Source organism: Canis lupus, chromosome 20 (genome assembly GCF_011100685.1).
Source record: "Canis lupus familiaris isolate Mischka breed German Shepherd chromosome 20, alternate assembly UU_Cfam_GSD_1.0, whole genome shotgun sequence".
In the NCBI taxonomy this organism is placed as follows: Eukaryota; Metazoa; Chordata; class Mammalia; order Carnivora; family Canidae; genus Canis; species Canis lupus.
The window spans coordinates 41,855,284-41,869,843 of NC_049241.1; the positions used below are offsets into that span (position 1 = coordinate 41,855,284).

General features: G+C 46.4%; 1 protein-coding gene across 1 annotated transcript in view; it reads left to right on the top strand.

Annotated features, from left to right (window-relative positions):
- SCAP (SREBF chaperone) overlaps positions 1–14,560 on the top strand; it is a 67,049-nt gene that overhangs the window by 29,989 nt on the left and 22,500 nt on the right. Inside the window, 1 exon segment of the mRNA XM_038566615.1 lies at positions 2,713–2,922. Within this exon segment, the coding sequence (XP_038422543.1) occupies positions 2,801–2,922 (122 nt within the window). The 5' untranslated portion in view covers positions 2,713–2,800.

The following is a 14,560-nucleotide window of genomic DNA, read 5'->3' on the forward strand; positions in this document are numbered from 1 at the left end:
GGCCTTCATCCTTTTCACATGTTGTGTCTTTTTATTTTTTTTTTTTAAATATTTTTCTTACTTATTCATGAGAGACAGAGAGAGAGGCAGAGACACAGGCAGAGGAAGAAGCAGGCTCCATGCAGGGAGCCTGACGTGGGACTCAATCCTGGGTCTCCAGGATCACACCCTGGGCTGAAGGTGGCGCTAAAACCACTGAGCCACCTGGGCTGCCCTGTTGTGTCTCTTTAAATTCAGGAAGCAGAGCTGTAGATTTTGATCTGAAGAAACCTATAAGTATGGGGCAATGTAAGAAAAACAGGTTTTTGGATTAAGTTGTGTAAATTTTGCTTTGGAGTAGCTTCGCAGTAAAATGTGTACAGTAGAGATGAATAATGTCTCCTTTTGGACGGTTCAGGTGGGTTGATTGTGTAATAAACTAGAATTTGGGATTTTTTTTTGCTTTGTTTTCCAGGTGCTGTTAATATTAATTAGTATAACTGATAATATTAAGATCAGAGGAAGCTGAAATTAAGATCATGTCAGAAAAAGTTGTGCTTGCTGCAAACCGCAAGTTAGTTCTTTTCTCCTCTCCTTAGTTCCACTTATAAGAGCTGGACTACAAAGGTGGGGCTCCTCCCCCTCCTGTATTGCCAGTGTGTGTGCAGAGGAGGTAGAGAAGGAGATTGGGATTACAAAATCAATTTTCTGGAGGGCTTAGTTTTGCAACACTTAAGGGAAATGTTGTGAGACTTGTCAGAGGACTGAGCTTGGAAGAGGCACAGTTGGTTTATGGCCTCAGTCTTCAGGGATCCTTGTGATAGTGTCTCTCTCCCTGCAGGTGTACATCTCATTAGTGTTTGTTTCCCTACCCACACCCCTGGGGCAGGATGGAGAGCCAGGGCACAGGAGCAGAAACATTGCCTCCCAGAGTCCTTGTGTACTTTGGGTGGAGCACTATTGCGGGTTGCCCGCTGTGGGTGCTCTACTAGAGACCTCTTTAACCTGCCATGCTCTGGGCAAGCCTTATGAATGGTTGAGCTGCCACAAACTCCTATGCTGGCTGGACCTGCCACCTGCTGGCTCCTCTGTCAGTAGCCTGTTGAGTTGACCCCCAGAGGGTTCTTTGTGTTTCCTTAGTAGGCTGCTGGATCAGAAAATTGCATATGCACTGAATGCTTGTGTTTCCAGGAAGGTGGTAGAAGGAGTGGTAGCCATACATACATCTGTGAATTGGCTGTGCTGTGACTCCTTTTGCTTCTTTCTGGTCTTGATGCTGCTGAAGAGTTTCTTCTTTGGCCTAGGTTTCCATCAGTGAGCCTGATCAAGCCAAGACAAAAGTCCCGGCACGTTCCCTGTAACACAGACCAAAGAAAACAGCAACATGGAGCAGGAAAAGTGGGTTTATATATGGGTAATATTGGCAAGTTCAGTGAGGAAGGGAATTCTAGATTCCAGGGCCTTCTGCTAGAGTTTTCTATTCTGATTTTATTGGTTTAAGGTTTTCTACTTGGAAGCAACAGAAGTTACTTTTGGCTGACACCAGCGGAAAGAGGATTTATTGGAAGGATATGGGATGGCTCACAGGCTGAAGGAAAAGCTGCCGAGCCTTGTCTTCAGAAAGGGCTGGCGTCAGAGGAGCCATGATCTTGGGAGCAGGAACCTCTTGGAGTTGAATAAGCTCCACTACATCCACTTCCTGCTTCTTTCTCTTAGAAGTCCAAGTCCAGGGACAGAGGCCCAACTGGCCTGGTGTACGTCAGGGAGGAGCATCTGGGCTGACAGCCTGTCCAGGCCCAATCCTAGGGAAAGAGGAGGCTCCTCTGCACCATGAAGGACACAGGTGCTGAGCAGGCTGCAGCATGGTTGCGTCCCTGGAACAGCTACCTCTTCAGGAACAATAGCTTCCACCTGATGCTGCTGCCATGCTGAAATTTGTTTTCTGTCAGAGGCCGGGGCTTTTTGGCTGTTTGTATGTTAGAGGCTGACTCCACTGAACATTCTTTACCAATGAAACACTGTGCAAGACTGTGTTTTTTGAAGCATCAGCCCTGTGTAAAGTCTTTCCCCAAGGATCTCTGTCCATCTGGCCTGTGCCCAGAGAAAGATGGGGAGGAGGCCCAGAAAGCCCCTCTATCAAGGAGCAGCTGACAGGGATGTCTGTCACTCAGGTGTGCTTTCTTGTGCCACCTGTGGGAACAGTGCCCACTTGAGGGAGTGGTCTTTGAAAAATGCCTGCATGGGGGTGCCTGGTGGCTTCATCAGGTGTCTCTCTTCAGCTCAGGTTGCGATCCTGGGGTACAGGGATTGAGCCCTGCATCTGGCTCCCCGCTTGGTGAGGAGTCTGCTTTTCTCTCTCCATCCCTCCCCACGCCCATGCTCTCTCTCTTTCATGTGCATGCTTGCTCTCTCTCTCAAATCTTAAAAAGAAAAAAAGAAAAAAAAATGTCTGTATGGAAGAGGGTTAAGAGTGTGTTATCAGTGCTGGAGGGGCAGTTTTTGGCCTTTTTGGTTAGACTGAAAAACTGCCCACAGAAACTAAGAGCTGACCAGAGAGGGGTGTGTGTGTGTGTGTGTGTGTGTGTGTGTGTGTGTGTGTGTTGGGGGGGGGTGTGATGGCTCCAGATCTTGCCTGTAGGCATCCTGAATCACATCACCAGCCACACATCACAGCTGCCTTCCCCAGCAGCCCCAGGGTGCAGAACCAGCACTCATTGAATTTTTTCCCTGCAGATGGTGTCCACTGTCGGTGCTGTCCAGCGCACACCAGGCTGATCCATGGTCACTTTCCGGGATGGCAGCAAGGTGACTTCAACTGAGGATGACCCTGACTGAAAGGCTTCGTGAGAAGATATCTCAGGCCTTCTACAACCATGGGCTGCTCTGCGCATCCTACCCCATCCCTATCATCCTCTTCACGGGGCTCTGCATCTTAGCCTGCTGGTATGGTTCTTCTGAGTTGCCCTGGATTTGGTGGGCCACTGTGTTGGGACAGTAGGCTTCCTAATCCTGACTACTCTGTAACTCTCAGACTGTGTATACTTCTTACACAGTGGAACTGGAGGCTCACTGGAGCTGCTGAGCCAAGGCTGCCCCCAACTTAGAGAGTCAGCAGATTTGTCCACGTCACTAGGAATCTATTTCAGAATAATGTTTAGATGCTTCTAAGAAACTGCAAGATAATTGAAAGGCATGATTTTTAAATATTCCTTCTCAAAAGTTGACAGTTTCATTTTGGTACCTGGATGACAGCACTTAAGTGTTGTAAAACAAAATCCATTGGAACAATTCTTTGGACACCCTCATGCAGGCTCACCCAAGTTCTCTGCTCTCTGGTCATTTCCTTGTGTTCACCAGGAGCCTCTTTCTGACTTCTTGCTGATTCTTGGGGCCTGTGGTTGTGCCTGCTGTAGCTGCCTTCGGGTCATGTCTGTCTGTCTGTTAGAGGACTTCATGAGGCTATGGCCGACGATGACATTGTAAAAGGGCAGGCTTGGTGTAAGAGGCTATCTGACGGCCGTTTTTGGCTCCAAAACACTAACAGCCATGAAAAGAGCCCACTGTGTTATCCTTGCCTCTGGAAAGCATTCTGGTTTCCACATTCTTTGTACATCTGAAGTTTGTTAGATGTATTCAGTGCTGGAAGGAGGTGGTTCAGGACTGAGCTCACTGTTGAGTTGTTAACACTTCCAAGTTCTTCTCTAATTAGGACTAAGAAAGATGAGTATCTCGAGAATTTCCTGCTGAGTGCTTCAGGCATATAATTAATCTCATCAGTCCTCATAATAATCTTGGGAAACAGTCCAGTTATATTTCCATTTAACTGAAGGAGAATGGAGGATTGGAGCCTTGTGTGATCTACATAGTAAGCAGGGACACTGGACTTTCAGTCTAGGCCTAGGGATTCTGGTGCCTGCCCTCATGGCACTCTGTCACCCTGACCGTCCTTGCTTTGGCTCAGTGTATTTGTACTGATGTTTAAATTTTGCTAAATTGTGTTGTAAAAGATAAGACATGGCTACATCCTATAGGAGATATATTAGTAGAACCCAGCTCTTGCATTTGTTTTTTTCTCTAAGTTAATTATCTTTCAAAATCTCTCAAGATCATACTTTTTAAAAGTCATCTCTGTCCTTCAAAATCACACTTTTCTAGGCCTGATATATGTAATAAGTCAGTGGTTCTCAAACCTGAGCTAGCAACAGAATCACCTGGAGACACCGCACAACACGGACTGCTGGGCCTACCCCCAGAGTTTCTCATTCATTAGGTCTGGGATAGGCCCAAGAATTTGTATATCAAACAGAGTCTCCAGGCCTGGGATCACGTGCCCAGAACCACTAGACTGTCTTTCTTGAAAATATCCCTGAAACTCTACTGTGTCTCAGCTAAAAGTGTTTTCTCTTTTATTCTGATTTATAGAGCAGCAGCTCATGGAGATGCTCGTGTTTATTATCACTGGTATGGCCTTCTGTTGAGGGTGGGGGGACTGAACTTCCCCTCCACTACATTCTCAGTTCCTCAGTGGCCTCTTTGTACCCACCTCAGCACATGGGAAGGTGGTAAGAAATACTTGATGGATGAGTACCTTGAAATAAACTTGTATGCTGTGTGGACAGTTTGAATTGGAGAGGTGGTAGTTGTGATTCTCCTTCCACAAAGATAACTCTAGTTACAGGAAAAGGAAAGGATGTTTCCTGTTTGCTATTCATCTTCTGGGGAGTGGGTGTCGCCAGCTGAGACCAGGCAGCTTCCTGAACCTCGGATATGGGATACATGTAGCAGCTGCTTGGGTGCAGTTGGGCTTTACCTTTGAACGAATAATTTGCTGTTACACAAGTGTTTCAGAACAGATGGTCCTTGGATTAATGACCATCCAATGGCCTCTGGTGAGGGCCTCTGGTATGAAAACCTTAGGAGATGGCTAAGGTCTCAAGTTTGGAGGATCCCTTCTTGACTCAGGGTGAATTAGAATGGGCTGGAAGGGAAGAAGAGACAGATGTGATGATAACCATATTTAACCTCCAGCACAGTCCAGATGCAGCCAAGCCTGCCTTATATCGCACAGGTGCTCCTGGCTGAACATCAGTCCCAGGAAAGGGGTGGACGAGGCTCAGGGTAGGACTGGGCCATTGGGAAGGCACGGAAAACAGGTCTTCACTGACCCCTGGCTTCCTGGGTCCTCAGGTGCTTCCTCCTCACACATACTGTTCTGTTTGATGCCTGACATCCTTGGAGGGGGTGGTTATGTCCTAGTTTTTTTAAAGATGATGAAACTAGCATGGAGAGCTGGTAAGTGGTAAGTGGTGTTTCAACCAACAGGTCCTTGAGGAAAGCCCTGTACTTTCTCCACTTCAGCAAAGTGATGGGAACTTTTTGAAGAATACCACATAGTGCCAATAGCTTTAATTGCAAGGAGTTTGCTCCCTGAACAGGAAACCTAAGAGAGATGGTCTCAGCTGATTTGGGCCAGGAGCAGGGCCCAGCAGGCTGTGCCTAGACAGAGAGCATAGAGGCTTTTTGAGGCAGTCGCTTTGTGTAATGGAAATTGAGAGAGCACAAAGTTGAGTTTCATAGCACTTTAATAAAGGTGACAATAATCTATGCCAGGCACCGTGCCAGACCAGTGGTGTACATATCATCCTTCTCAGAAGCGGGTCTGGGCCCGAAACAGGCGGTTGCAGGGCCATTGGATATTGTGCCCAGCAGCTGTGACCTGGCCTTGGTGCAAAAGGAGACAATGTCAGGGAGGCTTCTCAGGGCGGCGGGAGGTGGTGGGTGGTGGCGGGGGAAGCTCTGAGCCAAACCCTGCAGGAAGAATAAGTGCCATCTTCCTCTCCCCCTGTCCTGTATATGGCTATGGCCATCAGCTCACTCAGCAGAGGGGCAGGGAGGGCAGTGTCCCGGGGAGCCCCACTGAGAACCTGCTGCCTCTTCTGGTCCCGCCCTCTTTGATGGCACTACAGTCTTCTCATGTCTTTGTAGTCACAAGGTTTTTCTTTGAAGAGGAAAACCAGTCTTATGTACTCTCATCGTTAGTGCTGTGTGCTTACTTTCTCAAACCAGCATCTTGTCGTGTCATCTCAAAGGAGTTTTTTAACAACTTTTCTTAAAATCTGATTGGCTTAGGGAAAATTATCCAAGGCCAGATCAATGAAGCCTGTCAGCCTCTTAAAATGACAAAGTTTATATCAGAGAATCCACAGATTCTGGGCCTTTTTGTCTAAGAGACCAGATATTGGGGACCTAGGGCACAAGCCTTCCTCTCCTCTTTAACCTGAGAAGGTTCTCTGTCCAGAGCAGGGTCTTCCCCACTTTTGTTCAGACCTCAGGTTGCCTACAGAAAACCAAGTGTGGGTCACAGACAGCTTTTAGTAGTTTTGTTAGATATCCACATTCTACTTAGTTGCTTACATCTTACTGTTCCTGGAATGAGGTACTTGTGCAGCTTGAACCCAAAGGATTCCTGCACTCCATATCCCTGTCCAGACCTAGCAGCCACCTGAGCCATAGACCTGTTTGTCAGCTCTGTTTGTCAGTGAATGCTCTTTCCTCGGGAGAGCTGATGAAACTTGTAGCACACAGGCACTGTGGCAAGAGGTGTCTTCACATTTCCCAGAGGTTAGGCCACCTGAGGTGCACCCCAGCAGCAGCCCAGTGAGGCGGAGGGCACTGCTGCTCCCAGGCGGAGTTGTATGGTGGGTGTACCGTGGGATGAAGAAAGACTGCTTGGGTGCCAGGCTACTGGCCTGCCTGTGTGCAGGTCAGACCTTAGCCTGAAGGTCTTTGGGTCCCTTCTTGATTCTACAACCTGTTGCTCATGGCCAAAGACGATGATTTTAACTTGGAGAGCAAGTTAAATCACAACGAGGGCATTCTAAACCTCATGAAGGATGGTAATTATGCAGCCTGTGTGGGTATTCCAGAGAAGGCTTGGCTCCTTTCCTCTTCCATTTTCTCTGGAGGGACAGTACCTTCAGGCTAAGGCTGCACATCTCTGGTGCAGTGACTTCTGCCTGTTAGCCTCTCCCCGAGTCTGCCCACATCTTGAAATTCCCCAGATCACCATGGCTTCTTGGGGGGTTGTGCACACAGGGGCTTGTGTTAAAGGCTTCTTTTTTCTATGCCTGTGTGGCAGCTCTAAACACATTTATATTCTCTTCGTGGACAATAAAGAAATCTAAGTAATTGAAGCCCTGTCTGCAACTGTGTTCTGAAGAGGTAGGCTAGATAGCTGAGAATGAGTCCCAAAGCACTACTGAGCTCTGCCCTGAAGCCTACACCTCAGAGCCCAAGGGACCAGCTCCTACAGCTGCTCCAGGATGCTGGCCTGTCCAGTATACCAAAGCCGAGCCCCCCCAGCAAAAGTTACTCCTGGCTTCACAAACAAGCTCTGGAAAAGCTCTGAAATGCCTGTGGGAGATCAAAGACTCCTTTACCACCCAAGATTTCCTCAAACACAAAAGAAAGCAGGAGATTTCAGAAATACCACCTTCTAGTGTTTGACTACCCTATCCCTAGTCTTGTACTATTTTCCCCTGAGAAGAGAAGAGAGAAAACCTCTCCCACCCTGATGTCTCCAGAAAGGTGCCTCAGGCGATATCTCCTAGTGTCATTTCTGTGGCTGCTGTTTCCATCTTGTCTTCAGCATCTCCTGAACCCCTGTCCCTGATGACTGGGAGTGAAAAGGGACAAGACTAGAGCCAGGAGCATTCCCGTAATTGTGGGACCCAAGCAACAGGACAGTGCAGGGCTGCTTGGTCAAGAAGGGGAAAGGACCATTAAAGGTCCTAAATATACTTGCATGTCAGTGGGTGAAAGTCCCCAGCCAAAACCCACTAGATGTGCTATGGTGCTGCCAGTCTGGGCTACTGGATGGCCAATGCCTCACCCTGCCCTAGGACACAACAGAGTGTGCACATCTGACCCCAGCTCCCTCCTCCTTGTTTTTACATTCAGGTGCCTACCAGAGGGCAGCAGCATATCCCTATGTGTATAGGGAGGGCAAAGCCAGGTCCTGGGATGTGAGGGGGCAGAGGAGCTGGTGGTGGTCAAGAACCTGTCCCAGGGAGGAGGGGCCATGGGTGAAACTACAGCCTGTACCCTCAACACACATTCCATTGTAATGGACTTCAAAACACAAGTTTAAAGATAAATGTATTAAGAATTTCCATACTGCTACTGAAGAACATTAAACCCCAAGCACTGGGACTCAGCATGGGGTCCTGTGTGGCAATATGGATTGCATACCCATGAAGGCAGCCTTGTGTGGACCATCTGGTAGATAAATAATCTTGAACATCTTCCACGTGCCTAGTATTGGGGATGCAGAAACTAAAATGGCATGTCCCCTACCTACATTTTTCATCTGATCATGCAGATGAGTACAGGTCTCTGGATCAGCCTGCTGCCATAGCACAGAGGAGAGGTACCTACCTGCTTAAGGACAGAGGAGTAAAGAGGCAGTATCGCCTTGAAGGAGAAGCAGGAATTTGGTTGGCATTTGGAGGGCAGGGGGAGCGTTTTGTTTTGTACTCCCCTAAGACAAGGATTTGAGTACATGTAGCTTGTGTGTGAGATGAAATGAGCACTGGCAGAAGGTGGAACAGTGAGCTGGGAAAGGAGTATCAGGCAGCAAGTTCCCACCGCAGGCAGCTGTGTAATCTCACTGGGGAGTGGTGAGAAACGATGTAGGACGTCCATCTCAGAGCTCCCCACCTGCATGTGGGGGAGTTGGACAGTCTGTGCTGGGGATCAGCAGACTCTTTCCCTTAAGCACCAGATAGTAAGGACACATACGGTCTCTGTCATGTATTTTTCTTTGTGTTTGTTTGTTTTTTAAAGATTTTATTTATTCATGAGAGACAGAAATGCAAAGACATAGGCGGAGGAAAAAGCAGGCTCCCTCTGCGGAGCCCGATGCAGGGCTTGATCCCAGGACCGCAGAACACTACCTGAGCTAAAGGGAGATGCTCAACCACTGAGCCACCCAGGCATTCCTTTTTTTGTTGTTTTAAGATTTTATTTATCCATCTGAGAGAGAGAGAGAAAGCACGAGCAGGAGGGAGGAGCAGAGGGAGAGGGAGAAGCAGGCTCCCTGCTGAGCAGGTAGCTGATGTGGGTTTCCATCCCAGAACCCTGGGATCATGACCTGAGCCAAAGGCAGATACTTACCTGGCTGAGCCACCCAGGCACCCACATTTATTTGTTTCAAATAACCTTTTAAGGGGCAGCCCGGGTGGTTCAGCGGTTTAACGCCGCCTTCAGCCCAGGGCCTGATCCTGGAGACTTGGGATCGAGTCCCACGTCGGGCTCCCTGCATGAAGCCTGCTTCTCCTTCTGCCTGTGATTCTGCCTCTCTCTCTCTCTGTGTCTCTCATGAATAAATAAATAAAATATTTTAAAAAAACAATCAATCAAAAAAACAAATAGCCTTTTAAATATGTAAAAACCATTCTTAGCTCCCAGACCACACAGAAATGGGCCATAGGCTGTAGTTTGCCAACCCTGATCTATACAACAGCATCAACCACTGGTTGAGGGCTGCCTCCAGCTAGTATCAGTTCCCACAACCTAGGGAGAGAGGCCTCCAACAGCAATAGAACAATTTCAGGGAGAGAGATGCAAGTGCTAGCAGTTGGAAATTGAGCCAGCATGCCCAGAAGAACAGAGGAAGTAAGGGGAGGGCACCAGCAGCCTCTCTGGGGATGAGTTGGATGGCCACATTTGGGGAGCAGGCTGGACAGGTGTGGTAGCAGAAAGTGTGTGGGCTGGGTGGTGGTGGGGATTTGGGATTTCAGTTCTATACTTGATTAAGAGATAAGTGATACCAGAGGTAGAAGTAGTCTTGCTGGGCTAGTGCATTGCTCCAGGTGAGAGTTGATGATTGCTTAGTTTAAGCAGAAGGCCTGGAGGAGGTGAGACGTGGCAGTGTCTGGCTATATTTTGAAGGTAGAACCCTCAGGATTATCTGAGGACCAGATGTGGAGTATGAGAAAAAAAGGAGTCAAGATCAAAGTGCTTGGCCTGAGCAGCTGGATGGGTGGAGCTGAGACAGGAAAGGCAGGGGAGGTTTAGAGCCCTGGTTAATTTCCTTTACCCCTGTAAGATCAGGGTAAGCCAAGATATAATCTGGCCTTAGAAATGGGTTTTGCGGAAGCAACATGGGGGTAGTGGTAGAAATCCCCAGTTTCTTTACAAGTCTCTAGTCTGTTTTTTCTTTTTTTTTAAAGATTTTTTTTTTTTATTCATGAGAGACAGAGAGAGAGAGAGAGAGAGAGAGAGAGGCAGAGACACAGGCAGAGGGAGAAGCAGGCTCCATACAGGGAGCCTGACGTGGGATTGGATCCTGGGACTCCAGGATCACACCCTAGGCCGAAGGCAGCGCTAAACCGCTAAGCCACCTAGGCTGCTCCTCTAGTCTGTTTTCTAACCTTGGAAAAGTGAGTGTTTTTACTTCTCAAAGTTGCCTGACACTTTTCTTCCAAGCTTTCCTTTTGGCTAGAATTTGGTAGCCATGGATGGTGTTTATGACCTCGCATTTTGTAATTTTGTAGAGTCTTTTTTTTTGGTGTTTTTCTTTGCCTATGTTAAGAAGAATATATGGTTGTTTAAATTTTTTTTAACAAAACAAATGCAATACTAGGTATTAGAGTGTGATGTTAAGAGCACAGACTCTGGTGCCAGACTGCCTGTGTTGACATACTGGTTTTGTCACTTCCTAGTGAGCTATAGTTTTTGTGTGTTTCATTGGGTTGTGGTAGGGCTTTTAAATGTGCAAATAGATGGAAGGCATTGGGATTGGTGCCTGGCCCATAGGTACTCAGTGAGAGAAACCATTACTGGTACAGGGACAGAAACGGGTTCACTGTCAGTGATAAGAACCAGGTTGGGATGAGTATGGGGCACTTGGGTAGCTCACAGGAGGAGGGCTCCCAAACCACACTTTGGGGAAAGGGACAGACTTCTGGGGGCAAGTGGTACTACAACTGAGGCTTCAAAGATGAGTTATCTAGGAAAAGCATGGGCAAGCATGTTCCAGTAGGAGCAGAGCCTCAGCAGCAAAAGAGCAATTGTGTGGCTCCAGGGCAAGGTTGGAGAAGGACTAGGAACCTTTTGAAGGATTTCAAGGCCTGTGGACATTTTCCCAAGAGCCTTTATCCTAAGAAAGTTGGATGCTCTGAAGTATCCTGTCCTTTCTTTTCCTGCTGCAGTGTTTAGATTCCTGGAATTCACAGATTTTTTTTTTAAGATTTTATTTATTTATTCATGAGAGACACACAGAGAGAGAGAGAGAGGCAGAGACACAGGCAGAGGGAGAAGCAGACTCCATGCAGGAAGCCCGACGTGGGACTTGATCCTGGGTCTCCAGGATCACGCCCTGGGCTGATGGTGGCGCTAAACTGCTGAGCCACCCGGGCTGCCCTTCACAGATGTTTTAAATCACCGTTTGAGAAACCAGCTGCCTTTAGTTCAGTCAGTGTTTGAGCAGCTCTAGTGTGGAAAGTGAATGTGGATGTAAAAATACTGCCTGCTTTCCCATCAGCATTAGCTCTGGGTCCTAAGGCTGTGCTGCACACCAAGAGCCCAGGGCTCAGCCCATGTGTTGTACAAAGCTTTCCATAGCACAACCTTAGCTAAGTCTGGAGTCAGCCCTTGACACCTGCCTTCAAACAGTTGAACCTTAGCTTTTGAAAGCAGCAAGAGAAGAGCAACTGTTCATATAGAAGGGACTGTCAGTTTGAGTGACAGCTTATTTCTTCTCCTCAGAAACCATGGAGCCCAGAAGGCTATGGGATAACATTTAAAGTTTTGAATGAAAAAAAACTCAACCAAGATTCCTGTATTCTACAAAATGATTCTTTGGTAATGAAGGAGAAATTGAGATCTTTCCAGATAAAAGCTGAGGGGATTTGTTCAGCCTTCAGGCCGAAATAAAGGGATACTAGACAGTACTTTGAAACCATCATTAAAAATAACACTAGTAAAAGTAACCAGACTTGTATACTTTGGTTTGTAACATCTTTGTCTTTTGTGAGTTAAAAGCAAGTGCATTGAACAATAATTTTTAAATATTTGGTGATGGGCATTCAGTGTACAAATTGTAATCCTTAGGACATCTAGGTGGCTCAGCAGTTGAGCATCTGCCTTCAGCTCAGGGCGTGTCCCACATCGGGCTCCCTACAAGGAGCCTGCTTCTCCCTCTGTCTTTCTGTGTCTCTCGTAAGTAAATAAATAAATCTTAAAAAAAATAAATTGTAATCTGTAGCAATAACAGTACAAAAGAGGAGAGACAGAGTTCTATAGAGACAGTGTTTAGATAGTATTGAAACTGGGATGCCTGGGTGGGTCAGTGGTTCAGCGCCTGCCTTTGGTCCAGGGCATGATCCTGGAGTCCCAGGATCGAGTCCCACGTCGGCCTCCCTGCATGGAGCCTGCTTCTCCCTCTGCCTGTGTCTCTGTCTCTCTCTCTCTCGAATAAATAAATAAAAAATCTTAAATATTTTTTAAATATTTTAAAAAATGCTTTAATACAGCAAGAATGCATGACAGTTATAAACACACACACACACACACACACACACACACCCCTAACAATAGAGCCCCAAAATATATGAAGCAAAAATGAGCAGAATTGAAATGTGAAATTGAGAAATCCATAGTTATAGTTGGGTATTTGAATACTGCACTTTCAGTATTGGCTACGAAAACCAAAAAGATGATAAGAAGATGGACTTGAACAAACTGTCTACTAGCTAGACCTAACAGACATGTAGAGAACACCCAGCAATGGCAAGATTGACATTCTTCTTCTTTTTTTTTTTTTTTTTTTTTAGTTTTTATTTATTCATATGAGAGAGAGAGAGAGGCACAGACACAGGCAGAGGGAGAAGCAGGCTCCATGCAGGGAGCCCGACGTGGGACTCGATCCCTGGTCTCCAGGATCACACCCTGGGCTGAAGGTGGCGCTAAACCACTGAGCCACCCGGGCTGCCCGAGATTGACATTCTTCCTAAGTGTTTATAGAACATTCTCCAGGATAGAGACCATGTGTTAGGCCACAAGCAAGTCTTAATAAATGAAAGAAGACCAAAATCATATAAAATGTCTTTCTCAATCACAGTAGGATGAAACAAAAAATACTAGGAGAAAAACTGGAAAATCCACAGATAAATGGAAGTTAAATAATACGTTCTAAAACAACCAGTGAGCCAAGAAACCAGAAGGGAAATTAGGAAATACCTTGAATTGAGGACAGAAACAGAAACACAATACACCAAGTCTGACGGGGTGCTGTGAATGTAGTACTACTAGGAGGAAAATGTGTAGCTGTGAAGAAGACTCAGTACTCATATCTAGGGGGAAAAATGGTCGAAAGAGTTGAAGAGGGGCTTCACAAAAGGGAATACATCCAGGGGGATCCCTGGGTGGCTCAGCGGTTTGGCGCCTGCCTTTGGCCCAGGGCGCGATCCTGGAGTCCCGGAATCGAGTGCCGTGTCAGGCTCCCGGCATGGAGCCTGCTTCTCCCTCCTGAATTTCTGCCTCTCTTTCTCTCTATGCCTATCATAAATAAATAAATAAATCTTTAAAAAAAAAAAAGAGACAGAATACATCCAAATGGCCAACAAGTATGCAAAAGAATTTTCAACATTGTTGAACATTGAAACCATAGAGAGACATCACTGCCTCCTCCTCCTCTACATAGTTACGATTAATTGGCCTGACAGTATCTAGAGGTGGGATCTGGAGCAGTTAAAACTCCTGTCATGCTACTGGTGGGAACATACATTTGTACACGTACTTTGGAAAATTGGTAGTATTTACGAAGCTGAACATGTACACCCTACAGTTCAGAAATTGTCTTCTAGGAACACACCCAACAGAAATGAGTGGTTATGGCCACCAAAGCCACATGTAAAAATGACCATAATATCTTTATTCTTAATAAGTGAAACTGGAAACAGCCAGACATTCCTTGACAGCAGAATGGAAAAATGCACTAAAGTATAATTCAGTGGAACAGCACATATCTGTGGGAGTGATCTGCTGCACCCACTGGTATGGATGGTTCTAGCAGATAAAATTTAAGTGAAAAAAGCCAGTTATAAGAGAGTACACAAATGGAATGGGTGGTTTCACGTATAAGCCATTAAAAAAAGCAAAACTAATTTATGGTGATAGAAGATGGATTTTTTTTTTCAAAGATTTTATTTATTCATGAGAGACACAGAGAGAGAGGCAGAGACATAGGCAAAGGGAGAAGCAGGTTCCATGCAGGAGCCTGATATGGGACTTGATCCCAGGACTCCAGGATCATGCCCTGAGTCAAAAGCAGATGCTTAACCGCTGAGCCACCCAGGTGTCCCAAGATTGATCGATTGATTGATTGTAGATTCCACATCCAGTGTGGAGCCCAATGCAGGGCTTGAATTCAGAACTCTGAGATCAAGACCTGAGCTGAGATCAAGAAATCAGATACTTGACTGACCCTAGAAGTTCTGATAGTAGTTTGGGGGATGCTCACAAAGGCCTTTCGAGATTCTGGAAAATGTTCTATAGCTTGATATAGGTAGTAATTACA